Source organism: Danio aesculapii, chromosome 20, assembly GCF_903798145.1.
Source record: "Danio aesculapii chromosome 20, fDanAes4.1, whole genome shotgun sequence".
NCBI lineage: Eukaryota > Metazoa > Chordata > Actinopteri > Cypriniformes > Danionidae > Danio > Danio aesculapii.
In genome coordinates this window covers 22,883,284-22,897,023 of record NC_079454.1, presented here as the reverse complement: position 1 = coordinate 22,897,023, position 13,740 = coordinate 22,883,284, and the positions used below count along the sequence as shown (strand labels likewise).

Sequence of the window (13,740 nt, the reverse complement as noted above, 5' to 3'; positions counted from 1 at the left end):
AACTAAATTACTTACTAATTGCTAAAGCTTTTTTTGATGTTGGATTTCGGGCCAAGTGCATCCAGATTTTTTAATTTTGGTGCATCTTTCTCTACTTAACATTTTAATGTTGACCTGGTGAAGGATATCTCACACATGAAGGCCACCCACAAAGGTGCACCAACACATTCAGCTCTGTTTCATTTTCCACATGCAGTGTTTGTCAGGAGGAAATGTGATTTCCTGCAGGTAGGAAGGAAGCAAACGTGTTATGAATCCTGGGTGACACATTGATCTGGTCAGATCCCGTTCAACATCAATATTTGCTGAAACCAAATAATCACTATCTCATCGCAGCTATGCAGCAGCTTTATGCTTTCTAGCAGAGGAGATTAGCCAAACAAAGCACAGGTGCCTTGGCTGGCTTGCTTTTTCTTCCTCTATTTATGAGACCCTAGTGAGTTTTTTTATTTTTTCACTCCGCTGTGGAAGGGAAATCGTTCCAACAATCCACCGGGTTGTCTGGTTTTAGTCTCTAGGCTGTGTTTAGGCCCTCAGTAAAGAGTGCAGTAACCAAAGTGACGGCCCTTGGCACTCGAGTGCTGAATGCAACACAGCAGCGTCAGGTTCAGGCTGTTTGCTCTGTATTCAGTGGAAACATTAATGCTGTGTGTACAGATCATATGCGTTTTATTGTGTCACAAGCAGGACAATAAAATGTTGTACAGCTCATTTAGGAACCATTATGGGTTATGGAGTGGTCTGTTCTTTTAATGGACCTTGCTTTTATATTTAATGTTCTGTACTCTCTCTTTCTTTTTCCTTGTCCTTCCCGCAGAATAAACCATTACCAGCAGAGGTTACAGTCTTTGTACTTCAAAAAGAAGTTTGCTGAGAGGATTGCAGAAATTAAACCTAAAGTAGAAGGTGTGTGAATGTGCATTTGAAATACTTTTCTTTTACAAAAGCTTGTGACTATTAGTCAATGATTATTATTATATATTACTTTTTTCTGACAATTATATGTTTGTGTTTGGAACGACAGTCACATTTAGCCAAGTAAATTAAAGTACAGTCGAAGTCAGAATTATTAGCCCCATGAATTATTAGCCCCCCTGTTTATTTTTTTCCCAATTACTGTTTCATGGGGAAATTATTTTTTCAACACATTTCTAAACATAATAGTTTTAATAACTTATTTCTAATAACTGATTTATTTTATCTTTGCCATGATGACAGAATATAATATTTGACTAGATATTTTTCAAGACACTTCTATACAGCCTAAAGTGATATTTAAAGGCTTAACTAGGTTAATTGGGTTAACTAGGCATGTATAGTTTGTTTTGTAGACTATAGGGGAAAAAATTGTGCAAAGGGCCTAATAATTTTGACCTAAAAAATGGATTTTAAAAAATGTAAAAACTGCTTTTATTCTAGCCGAAATAAAACAAATAAGACTTTCTCCAGGAGAAAAAATATTATCAAACATACTGTGAACATTTTCTTGCTCTGTTAAACATCATTTAAGAAAATTTAAAAGGGGTTTAATAATTCTGACTTCAACTGTAACAACAGTATAAACTAGATTTTTTTTATATTTAAAAAAATATATATATATAAATTACATATTGTATCTTACATATTACATATAAGTTCAATAATTTACATTTACACAGGCAAAAGCTAAGAATCTCTTTTCTCTTGAATCTCTTGGATATACATTATACAATAACAGTAAATATCAAATGGTGCATTTTTCAATCAAATGAATGTATTCCAGGACTGTTTTACCAACTTTTCCATTGGTTGTCATCGAAAATCATTGTTATTTCATCAAATATTGGTTCATTATCTCTTCTGAAGTTTCAATAATGAGTATAATGCCTGAAAACATAATCATGTCTGGAAACAAAGCACCTTTTTGTTATCTTGTGCCAAAAAAGCTCAACACGACAAATTTGTATTTAAAATTTGTACGAAATGTCATTCGTAGTTTACAGAAAAAAGCACAAAAAAAAAAAACCATGATATTTTACTCAAGTTATATGATATATAAAATATGTGCTACAGCTTAAATTGTATTGTAAGTGACAAACTTTGACTTGAACCAGAAGTCCGTAATTTTCACACGTTAAAAAATTAATTCAACCTCAAGTTGTGTCAATCGTATTGACACACTGCCTTCAAAACGAATTTCCTGTTGATCTCTATGAATCAGCTTTGACACAGTCTGCATTTTATAAGCGCTTGTATTTGTGCTAGTACTTGTAAGTGCTGTTCCAGTGCATAGTTCATGAACACGAATGTGTATTTTATTTTTCAGCACTGACCAAAGCCTCAAAGGAGGTGCTGCACAGCAAAAATTTCAAGCAGTTGCTGGAGGTGGTGCTGGCGTTTGGAAACTACATGAACAAAGGACAAAGAGGAAATGCATACGGCTTCAAAATCTCCTCGCTCAACAAGATTGCAGACACCAAGTCCAGCATTGACAAGTGAGATGACATACCATAGTGTTTATGACAAAATAAAGAACACTCAATGGTTCAGAGATATTATATTCCCGCTTTTATTGTCCCATTGCAGGAATATCACTCTCCTACACTACCTGATCACCATTCTGGAAAAGAAGTACTCCAAAGTCATGCTCTTCCAAGAGGAACTGAAGAACGTGCCGGAAGCTGCAAAAGTCAAGTAGGTATAGCTGTGGAGAGCCTAGTGTGTGCTTCTTTCGTCGGCTTTGCGATTTAAAGGTCTTTAGGGTCTACTTGTGTTAAATGGATTTTGGAAATAGTATTTGCGGTGTCACCCCCACCCACCACTGGGCTTAAATCCACGCTGTGGGTCACACAAGCTTTTGGTTGCAGAGCGAAACCCTAAATTATAGTTGGTGGAAATGGGGCCCTGGACTCTCCTGGCTTTAGGTGCTGAAATATATAAGTGGCTGAGAGATAGATAGCAAAGAGTGTGCGAATACCTCTCCCCTCCATGACCTCTTCAGTTCTGTGTGCTGCTGTGAAGTGTGTTCCAGTACTTTTGGGCCAAATTGTGAGTGTTACGCTTGGGAGTCATGGGTTAGTTCAGTCTAATATGAAAATTCTGTCATTGTTTGTGAACTCATGTGGCCCTTCAATCATTTTTGGAGAGGTTTCTTGTCCTCTGGTTCTTGCGGAAGGTCTGACATGACAACCAAGAATAAGGTCAAATTCCAAAAGAAAGTAAACACCCCTATGCCCTACTCCCTACAAAAGGCAGTCTTTCAAATGAGTTATTTGAAGAGTGTAGTGCATGACCCTTGGATATGTTCCCTTCATTAAATTACTTACAAGTGCCCATCATGAAGAGATTTAGATGTTAAACCTTGGTGGAACGTCCCTAAGGTAGAAATGGTATCCCCTTCTCAAAGTGCCCTTTGAAGGTCCTAAAAAGATATTTGGAATTGGCCCTAAACCTCAATTGATCTTAAATATCGCAATCAAGAATAAACCAATGTTTGGATTTCCTCAAAAATCAAGGATGCTAATTCTTTTTGGTCCGTTGGAGATTTGAACTTCTGCAAAAACCAGTACCTGCACATCAAGCATGTACTGTTAACCTTTTGTTTGTGTTCAATGATTAATGATTCGTGTTGATACTATATTTATATCGCAGCCATATCACTCTGCAGCACAAGACCTCATAAATGCCTAATGAAGCTAATCAGTGCTGAGCCTGGTCAGGATGGTAGACCACCTGGGAAATCTGTGTTGCTGTGTTAGTGGTGTTAGTGAGAACAGCAGGGGATGTTCACCCAGTGGAAATTGTGGGTCCTGGTGACCCAGTAAATTGACAGGGACACAAGTTAAGTCAGTTTTATTGTTATAGCACTCTTTCAATGTAGATTGTGTTAAAGCAGCTTAAGATTGTTAATAACAGTAAAAATATTTTAGATTTAGAACATTCCAGCATATCAAGCAGGCAGGAGAGATGTGGTAGAATGCTGGTTGGATCTAGTGAAATAAAAACGTATTCAATTCAATTTAATACAAATGTCACTGTTGAAGGACAATGCGCTGAAGAGCAGTTCCACCAGCCTCAACCAAGCAAGCCAGATGTGACAGTGGCAAGGAACTCAACTATACGTTGGAAATGGAGAAAAGAACTGGAGAATTCAGGTTCAATCAATTGTCCTCTGGCTCAAAGTAAAGGGCAGAGCTGCAGTCTAAAGGCTAATTTATACTTCTGCGTCAAGCGCACACATGTGCTTCGGTGCAGCCTGCACGTGGATGCATAGCTCTGGCCGACATGCACCTCACAAACAATATAACTACACATCGCATTGACTCGAGAGCTGAGTGAACCCGTTGGAGCGAGTGTTTACAAGTGTCAGGTCCTGTGAAGGAGCTCAGAAGGAAAGTTTTGTTTTGTGTTTACTTTATAATTAAAGTTGTTGCACTACCCCCGGTTCCTGCCTCAAAATGAGCAATTTTGAGCTACTTCTACAATAAGGTATCGTTCAGAAAAAACAAAACACCAGCGAAGAAACTCGACACAGTAGAACATAAAAACCTACTGCCAGCAGCCGTTTCGGAAGTGTTATTGCAGAGCAACACAAACAGCACGCAGAAGTATGAATGCACGACAACGCGCATGCATGCAACATGGGTCACGCGGATCACTCGACGCAGAAGTATAAACCAGGCTTAAGGCTGTGTGTCCACTAAAGTGTTTTTGCGCTGCAAAGTGTGATAAGCTGTGAGCGCTTCTCCAACTGTCAAAGCATTTAAAAACACAGAGCCCTCAGCACTAAGCTTATAATGCACACTCAATTCCAGACTACACAGTCATTGACAACAACAGAAAAAAAATGCTCAGCTGGCACTGAAAACACATTGTTGGACATGCATCCCAAGACACCGAAGGGCTTGAGAATGATTAGCATCTGTCACGGAGTAGGTGCAGGTCCAAGTAGGTCACCAGGTGGATGTCTAGACTAGCCAGTGGGATCAATGCGCTGAGGTCATTGCAGGAATCAGTCTTGTGCTTTTGACTTATCAATGACCACAACAACCATCTGCTCTAGATGCAGGCCGGATCCAACAATATGTCAACCTCAGGATAAGGAGAAACAGGCAGACTAACATGAGCACACAGTAGATGCTGTCTTTTTGGAATTATACTGTACTGTTTAACAGTATACTGTAAGGAGCCCCCTCTTTCGGATGAGTCAAAACCGATGTCTTGACTCTCTTTGTTTATTAAAATTCCTATGTCCCTTCTTGAGAAGAGTAGGGGTATAGGTCCTGGTCAAATTCCCACCATTAGCCAGTTGTTGCTAGATCAGATACGGTTGTGGCCGGAAGTTAAGAAGAATTATTTTTATTATTTATTAAATTTCTCATTACTTGTATTTTAATAGCATCTACCCCCACCCCAAACCCAACCGTAATGGTAATGAAAAACAGTAGTTGTACAGAGTAATATTTATGTTATTTATTAAATTACACAATAAATTGTATTTTTTAATGTCTACCCCTACACCAACACTATACTCAACCATCACAGTACTGTAAAAATATTAATTATTATACAGTAACACAAAAATTATGCTATATTGATGTGTTTATCCGCAGCTGTATCCTATCTAGACTTAATCCCATCGGCCCTTAGCCATCATGGCCTAATAATTATCCCCATCCACTACTGTATATTGCCTCTACTGTATCACTGCCTCTCCTTCTCACTTATAGCTGGTGTTTGTGTTGGGTGCACTGGTGCTATTGAAGTGCTATATAAATACATGTATTCCTTCATTCATTCATTTAAGCAAAAATGAAAGTTTGGAAGTTTGAAGTGATCTAAATTCATAGATTTGATTAAAAATATCTTTCTTTGTGGAACAGAAGTCTAATGGTTTTGGAATGTGGGTGAGCAAATGAAGACAGAATTTTCATTTTGAGCTTGAAAGGACTTTTTAAAGTCCAGATAAAATGGACACAATACACAGCCACTAAATTGCTTTTCAGTCACGCCAGTGAGACTAATGTAATCATGCTTGGTCCGCAAGTGAAGTCACAAGACAAATTTTGAACGTGATCTCATTTGAGAAGATAGAAAAAAAGAAATGAAAGATTCTGTTTGTTTGCCTCTGGCTTTTAGTGACTGTAATTTATCCAGAGAGCAAATGAAAAATAATATATTACAGAGTCATAAGCTACAGTGAGAGTGACTAATCAGTAAGTGCAGTTAGGTTTTTCCACAATCACACAGGCATGTGTCTGTGTACTTTGATGGTTTGGTCTGTCACAATGGCCTGTTTGTGTGTATGAAGGAAGAAGGGCGACTCAGTCCTATTAAGGTCATTTCTGCTGCTAAGAATAGTTCTGCTCTAAATAGAGCCATTCGCACACATTAAAAGCACTTTAGTGCTATCATAAGGGTTAAAGTTCAGAAGATTGCTTGTGTATGCATCTGTGGTTCTTATCAGTGTCACCTGTTTGGATAAAAGGCTAGAAATGGTCAGCCTTTACTACATGTGGAGATAATTATGTTAGATAGCATAAGGGAGGGTGAGGCAAGATGTTTCAACCCTTTAATAATTGTTATTTTTAATTTTATATTTATATATATATAGTTAAAGTTAGAATTATTAGCCCCCTGAAATATTAGCCCCCTGTTTCATTTTTCAACGCATTGCTAAACATTGCTAAACATATAATTTAATTAGGTTAAAAAGGCAGGATAGGGTAATTAGGCAAGTTTTTGTATAATGATGGTTTGTTCTGTTGACTATCGAAAAAATATAGCTTAAAGGGGCTAATAATATTGATCTTAAAATGTTTTTTTTTTTTTTTTATTAAAAACTGCTTTTATTCTAGCCAAAATAAAGACTTTCTCCAGAAGAAAACATTTTATCAGATATACTGTGAAAATTTCCTTGCTCTGTTAAACATCATTTGGGAAATATTTAAATAACTCTGACTTCAACTGTATATATAATTTATTATATTATAATGTAATTTAGAATGTATATGCTTTAGAGCACAGGTGTCAAACTCTGCACAGTTTAGTTCCAACCCTAATTAAACACACCTGATCAAACTAATTGAGTCCTTCAGGATTGTTTGAAACCTACAGGTAAATGTGTTGAAGCAGGGTTGGAACTTTGAGTTGGAGTTTTGACACCCCTACTTTAGAGTAAACAAGTATGTTAAAATATTTTTTCATACAATTGAATTTATAAAGAATGTAATGATTAAAAACATAACTTACTGATTGTTATAAACTCAGTTCTTATTACCTAAATATTTGACTTGAACGGCACATTTCAAAAATGGTAAAAGTATGTTAGATTGCTGCATATGATACAATTGTACACTTTGCCTTAATTATAAGCTCTGTTCATATTTCTATTTAATAGTTTCAGTATGTAATAAAACTATAATAAATCTCTGCGTGACACAACTAATCCCTTACTGATTTGTATCGTATACGTGTTATAAATTTCAGCAGACATCCTCACAAGATTTCATCTTCATGTAATTTAAATCAGTTTCCCAGTGTTGGGTTGCAGCTGGAAGAGCATCCGCTGTGTAAATATATGTGCTGGATAATTGGCGGTTCATTCCACAGTGGTGGCTCCTGATTAATAAAAGGACTAAGCAGAAAAGAAAATAAATGAATTTAGATCAAAAGTGGCACCTCTTGACTGTGATCTCTTTGACTGTCTTTCCAGCATGACTGAACTGGAGAAGGAGATCAATAATCTCCGCAGTGGCTTGAAGAGCGTAGAGAGCGTAAGTGTTGCGCGATTCTTATTTTTCTCCTCCTCAAGTTTACAAGCGGATCATCTCTACATCATCTTTCTGTGTGTTTCATGCAGGAGTTGGACTTCCAGAAGAAGCGTCCTCAGGAGTACGGGGATAAGTTTGTGTCTGTGGTCAGTCAGTTCATCACGGTGGCCAGTTTTAGCTTCTCTGAGTGTGAGGACTCCCTCGGTGAGGCCAAAGAGCTGGTGAGTGCATCAATTTGTTTGTTGGTGTGTGTGTGTGTGTGTGTGTGTATTAGGGAGGTCAGTTTCCATAAATGCCAATGTTTGACTGCTGTTTAAATGAACCCTCAATTAAACAGTAAATTGTTGAGCTTAATAATGCAAAATGTGTCTACTTTTGTGGCAAAAGCATGAAAGGAAGTGCAAATAACTCTCAACCTCTCAACCAAAGGAATGTTTTTGTAAATAAAAGGCTAATAGGATTGTAAAGAGTTGCAAACTTGGGTTACAAATCCAACTGTCTAAACAATAGGGTGTGTAAAGCATATCTTTCAGTTGTTGTCAGCGGAAGCGTCATGATTTTTAGAACGCAAGCATCGTGATGAGGTGCTGGGCATTCATTTTACGTGAAATGCTGCATACTTTGGTTAACGTGAGCCCAAAGGATATGACTGCTGCTTGTTATTAAAAGAAACAAACAATAATTAAAATAAAAATAATAGTTTGAAATAATGTCATTAATTTCGTCATCAAAAATTAGGCTGAAAAATGTTTGTTGCCTAAAGCCAAAGTCCTTTTAAGGCAAGTCATTACACTCGGCGGCCAACCTCGGAAACACCTCTTGGGCAGTATGCTCGGGCATTATGTCTGAATTGGGAAACATCAAATTCTCCAAAACTGTTTGCCAAGCTTAAAATTACACTACATATTTGGAACCACCAATAAAATTATACAACAACCATCTTATAAGTTTAGTTTCTAAACGTCCGAATCAAACAAAATCGTCATATTTTCAAGTTGCCTGAGCTCGAAAGGAACATGATCACGACACCAACCTCATTTATCATCCTCTGGGTAATGATTATCTGATCGTGCTGTTCTTCTGAAGTAATTCACAACTTGATCTTGATAGTGCGTCTCCTCCAGAAATGACAGTGGCTCTTTATTTACAAGTGTGTGAGCGTTTGAGTAGTTGCTGGTGTCATGTGATGTGCATTTGACAGGATGGACTGTACCTCTCATTTGTTTCATACAGATTACTAACCAGAAAACTTTTTCTAGTGGCACCTGGTCATTTAAAAGTACAGATTTCACCACCAAACTGTCGTAAAAGCACACGTCTGGTCCAAGCTTCTCCGTCAGTCTATAGCGATCGATGATTGGCTCCTGTGCTAGTAGGCGGGGCTCCATTCGTTATATTGACTGTTACACTTTTCCCATTCAAAACTATACGAGTGACACGTCTTGTGTATTCTATAGTCTTTGCTATAGCTTGACAAAAATAGAAACTTGACCAGTTCTCTGTGCTAGTAACATAACTGAAAACTATGTTCCCACTCATCTAACGAATGAACAGTGCAGGTTTCCCACACATCCCGGAAAACCTGTAAAATCTTGAAATTTAGAGGGTTGTTCTGTTATCCACCTGTCCCCAATAACCCAAACAAAATCATCAGTGTTGGTCTGTCTTGTTTTTCTCTTATTTAATGTATCTTTTCATTTTTTATTACAAACCTTTATAGCTTTATAGCTGCTACTAGGGTTGTGCAATACTGAAAAAAAGATATCTCTGTATTTTCTAGGATTGATGCTGATGCTTGATACTTTTCTTGGATGCTAACAAGGATATTTTGCATGATTCAAATATGTGTTTGAAATTTTCTGATATTTTATTAGCTTACTTTCAAATTGTCAAAATGATTAATTAAAACAATAAAATGAAGAACAGTGTCTTAATCATTTAAAACTAAAGCAGTCAAGCAAAACAAACAAACCAGATTTATGATATTATCATACACCCCTAACCAACACGGCCTCTCCACAATAATTTTTTGGTTCCACTACTATTAACATTCAGACTTTAAATCACTCTCACAGGCTACTATGGTGACACATATTGGTTGTTACTGATTCAGTACTAAACCTGCGACCTTGTGAGAAACTTCCATCATGAATTGCTTGAAAATTCCCCTCCAATTGCCCTACAAAATCATTTCTTAAAAAAAGTGGGAACCCTAACAGCACATTATTCTTGATAAAATAGACAAGGACAAATGTAGTCAATAAGATAAAAACTAACAATCATTGTTTACTTTATAATCAGCTGCATTGCAATGTTCGTTCACTTCAGATGAGCGTATTGGAGAGCTTGCATTCAGTCACGTCACTAGCCGAAGCAGAACCTGTCAAGTTTGTGTTTGTGTCAAGCCATTTTCATTTACGAAATGAACACTGTAATGATAGAATATAACATTATGTACCAAATGAGCATGATGTACATATTGAGGATTAACTGGACAAATGTGAAAATGGCATTTAGATGTTATTAGCCCACTTCATCAGTTTGCATACCTCTATAGTTGAAAAAGGAAAGTGGGGAGCCCAGTTTTGTTTAGGTGGGAGTGTCGAGTGGTGAAAGAGGGAAGGGTTTGCATAAAAAGAGGAGTTTCATTACGTGCGCACGCTGATTTTCACAGCAGGCAACACAAACACAGACACAGGGGGAGATAGACAGTGATTCATAGAGTATCATTTACAGCGATCTGAGAAGCTGTGTGGAGGAGTAGGATTTTCAGTCCATAATATTGTTGTGATATTAACGTACAGTAAACTGAAGGCCTTGGTTATACTTCTGTGTCAAGTGATTGGCACGCCCCACGGCGCATGTGTAGGATTGTGTTTTTAAAACCACACGCGTTCGAACTGTAGTTCTGCCGATGGGCAGTATAATAGCTATAAATGTGGGAGAGCGTTGATATTATGTGATTGTATTGTATTGCAATATGGAACAGTTAAGTGTTGATGTTAAATCAAAAGGAATTAACAAATACTTGAAAATGAGATGATTTAATGACAATAATTCTCTATGGTTACAACTGAATTAGTTACAAAATAATTGTATAAAATGATCAAATATGAAATGATAAAAGCATATGATATAAACTGTACCCAGCTTAAATGTAAAAATAAAGTGACCAGAGGTAGAAGGAGAGACACAGGAGGAGGGAGAGAGAGACGAAGAGAGCAGGCCCAGAAGTTAGCCTGATTGCAGTAGAGTCAGAGAAGATAGACTCCAGAGAAGGAGAGGAGAAAAGCAGACCAGGAAAAGACAGGTCAGGAAAAGAAAAGAGGCAGAGCCGCGTTTTACCACCTATTTTGTATCTTTCTTGACCATGTGACTAAAGCCCAAATACTGAGACATTCAAACTGACCAATCAACATGTGACCACATCGTAAAACCCCCAAAGTCCACATACCAGTCTCTGATCTTATCAGTATCTGCCTTTAGAGTCAGTATGGACCTTTTTGAGTCAAAAATTCATGTTTTGTCATGTAAACAAACGCATATAATAATTTAGCCTCTTACAGATGCAACGCACGTAGCTGTGCATTCATACTTCTGCGCGCTGTTTCTGTTGCTCTGCAATAACACTTCCGAAAGGCTAGTTGGCAGTGAGGTGTCTATGTTTCTCTGTGTCGAGTTTTTCGCTGGTGTTTTGTTTTTTCTGAACGCTTCCTTAATGTACCTCGTCAATCCGCTCGTCAGCCCTACCAAGCCGACCAATCACAGAGCTTGCGCTACGTGTGGTTGTGACGTGTAGTTACATTTTTTGAGAGGTGCGCGTCAGCGAGACCGACGGTCACAGCGAGGGCTATGCGTCCACGAGTAGCCCGCGCCGTAGCATACGCGTGCGCTTGACACAGAAGTATAAATTAGCCTTTAGTAACCAAATCATTTTGACTAAGGTATGTCTTTAAAAACTGAAAGACTACTGCTGACGATTCCAACTAACTTTGCCATCTGGAGAAACATATACACCGAACATTGATCGCACACTGGCCAAATCCGTAAAGACAGGAGAATCAACACCAACTGGAACTGCATTCTTTTTTTTTTAAGAAGATGAGTGGACAAATCCAGATTTCACTATTTCCAGATTCGAACATCATGTTAAAAATGTTCCTTAAAAACATATATTTGTCGCGTGTTAGCAGACCACTGTAATCCCAGATGTGGGTCCACACGCAGCTGTGCTTTCATCACGAGGAAATGAAAACAAAACCTTTGTTGCCGCACATTTATAACGCAACACTGTCAACCCATGTCTCCGAACAATTCTTCTTCTTCTACTTATTTGAATTCAATTGGCAAACAACATGGCGTATCTCTGAATAAGTAACAGGTAAAGGAGGTCTTCGAAGCTATATCATGCATATTAATGAAGTTGCATCTCGTTCACAATAGAGACTGATTGGTTCAACCAAGTCTTTCTCATGAAATATGAACAGATGTGCTAAAAACTTAACGATGTCACTTTGTACCGGCTTGTACAGACAGCCAATCTCTATGCTGGAATTGACACAAGATCCATCGCCATGTACGTGCTTCAATATTTTTTTTTAAACCGGAAGAACGAATGTGCTCAAAACAACACAAAAACAACCAATTTTCACTTGTTAGATGAATATATTGTACTAATAGTGTGTTTATCAACGTGGGACACGTATATGACTGTCAACATCTCAAAAAATGTGTTTTGGTGTTTCCCATGACCCTTTAAAATATACAATGCATAAACACACAACACAACAACAACACAACTTCTGATGGCCGTTCTGTTTCTCCAAGCGTAGTAGCGGAGAGTTTTTAATAAACTCGTGTGCTCACTTAGTTTTTCCCTCACATCTGGTGTACATGTTTTGAATGCAAGCCACATGCACCTCAGAACTGTTCACATTAATCGTTCATGCTTAATCAAGCATCAGTAAAGTGTATCGATTGAAAGGGTTATTGTCGATGAATGGGTTGTTTAAGGAGGTGCATGTTCTGGTGCTCCTTGATCTTCAAAGGCCAGCTGGAGAAGCGTCCCTCTGTGTGCAGGAGATGACCTTTAACCTCTCGCTGCGAATGCTTCCTATGTAGTGACCCTGGCACTTTCACTGGCCCCTGGGGGTCCCACAGGACATCTCTTATTGAGCTTGAGAGCTCCATCTGTGCAGAGCCAGGCAGACGGTTGATTACATGATCATAACACTATATCTTCCAGTCCGGTTAGGGGAAACGGTGACATAAAATATCATGTTTTTTTTTTTTTACATGTTTTTGAAAGGCAAAATGCAGCAATGATTGTGCAACATTTTATAGTGTGGGACCGTAAACTTCTCCTGCATATGTTTTACGCAGCAGATGCTTTTCCAGCTGCAACCGATCACTGGGAAACACCCATACACTCCCATTCACACACATACACTACGGACAATTTAGCTTACCCAATTCACCTATAGCGCATGTCTTTGGACTGTGGGGGAAACCGGAGCACCTGGAGAAAACCCACGCGAACTGGGGCAGAACATGCAAACTCCACAAAGTAATTCCAACTGGCCCAGCCGAACCAGCAACCTTCTTGCTGTGAGGCGATCGTGCTAGCCACTGCGCCACCGGGCTGCCTATATTCAATTATTTATTAATAATTTCAGCTATCTTTTATTTTAATAAATGTTCAGTTTTAACCCCTTTCCTTGTTTTAACCATTTTATTTATTGATATTTTTTTTTTTTACATATTTTCTTGTTTTGTTGATGAAGTTTAGACAATTTTAGCCTTCAGTTTTAGTACTGTTAATAGCTAATGCTATATTTTAGATTTTTTTAAATAGAATTTGTCTCCATGTTTGTTAATAATAATCAAAAATATATGTAAAATTAACGGATTATGCTATACCACTTAACTTTCAAAACATATATTTTATACATTTTATCTTTTAAATTTTTTGTCTTCATTATGCTGTCAT

The 13,740-nt window shown here is 37.9% G+C and overlaps 1 protein-coding gene across 1 annotated transcript in view; it reads left to right on the top strand.

Annotated features, from left to right (window-relative positions):
• daam1b (dishevelled associated activator of morphogenesis 1b) overlaps positions 1-8,143 on the top strand; it is a 103,144-nt gene extending 95,001 nt beyond the window's left edge. Inside the window, exons 20-25 of the mRNA XM_056481503.1 lie at positions 818-906; positions 2,306-2,474; positions 2,566-2,673; positions 7,694-7,754; positions 7,841-7,988; positions 8,139-8,143. Coding sequence (XP_056337478.1) covers positions 818-906; positions 2,306-2,474; positions 2,566-2,673; positions 7,694-7,754; positions 7,841-7,988; positions 8,139-8,143 — 580 coding nt within the window. The remainder of the gene's footprint in view (positions 1-817; positions 907-2,305; positions 2,475-2,565; positions 2,674-7,693; positions 7,755-7,840; positions 7,989-8,138) is intronic.
• Positions 8,144-13,740: the final 5,597 nt, after the last annotated feature.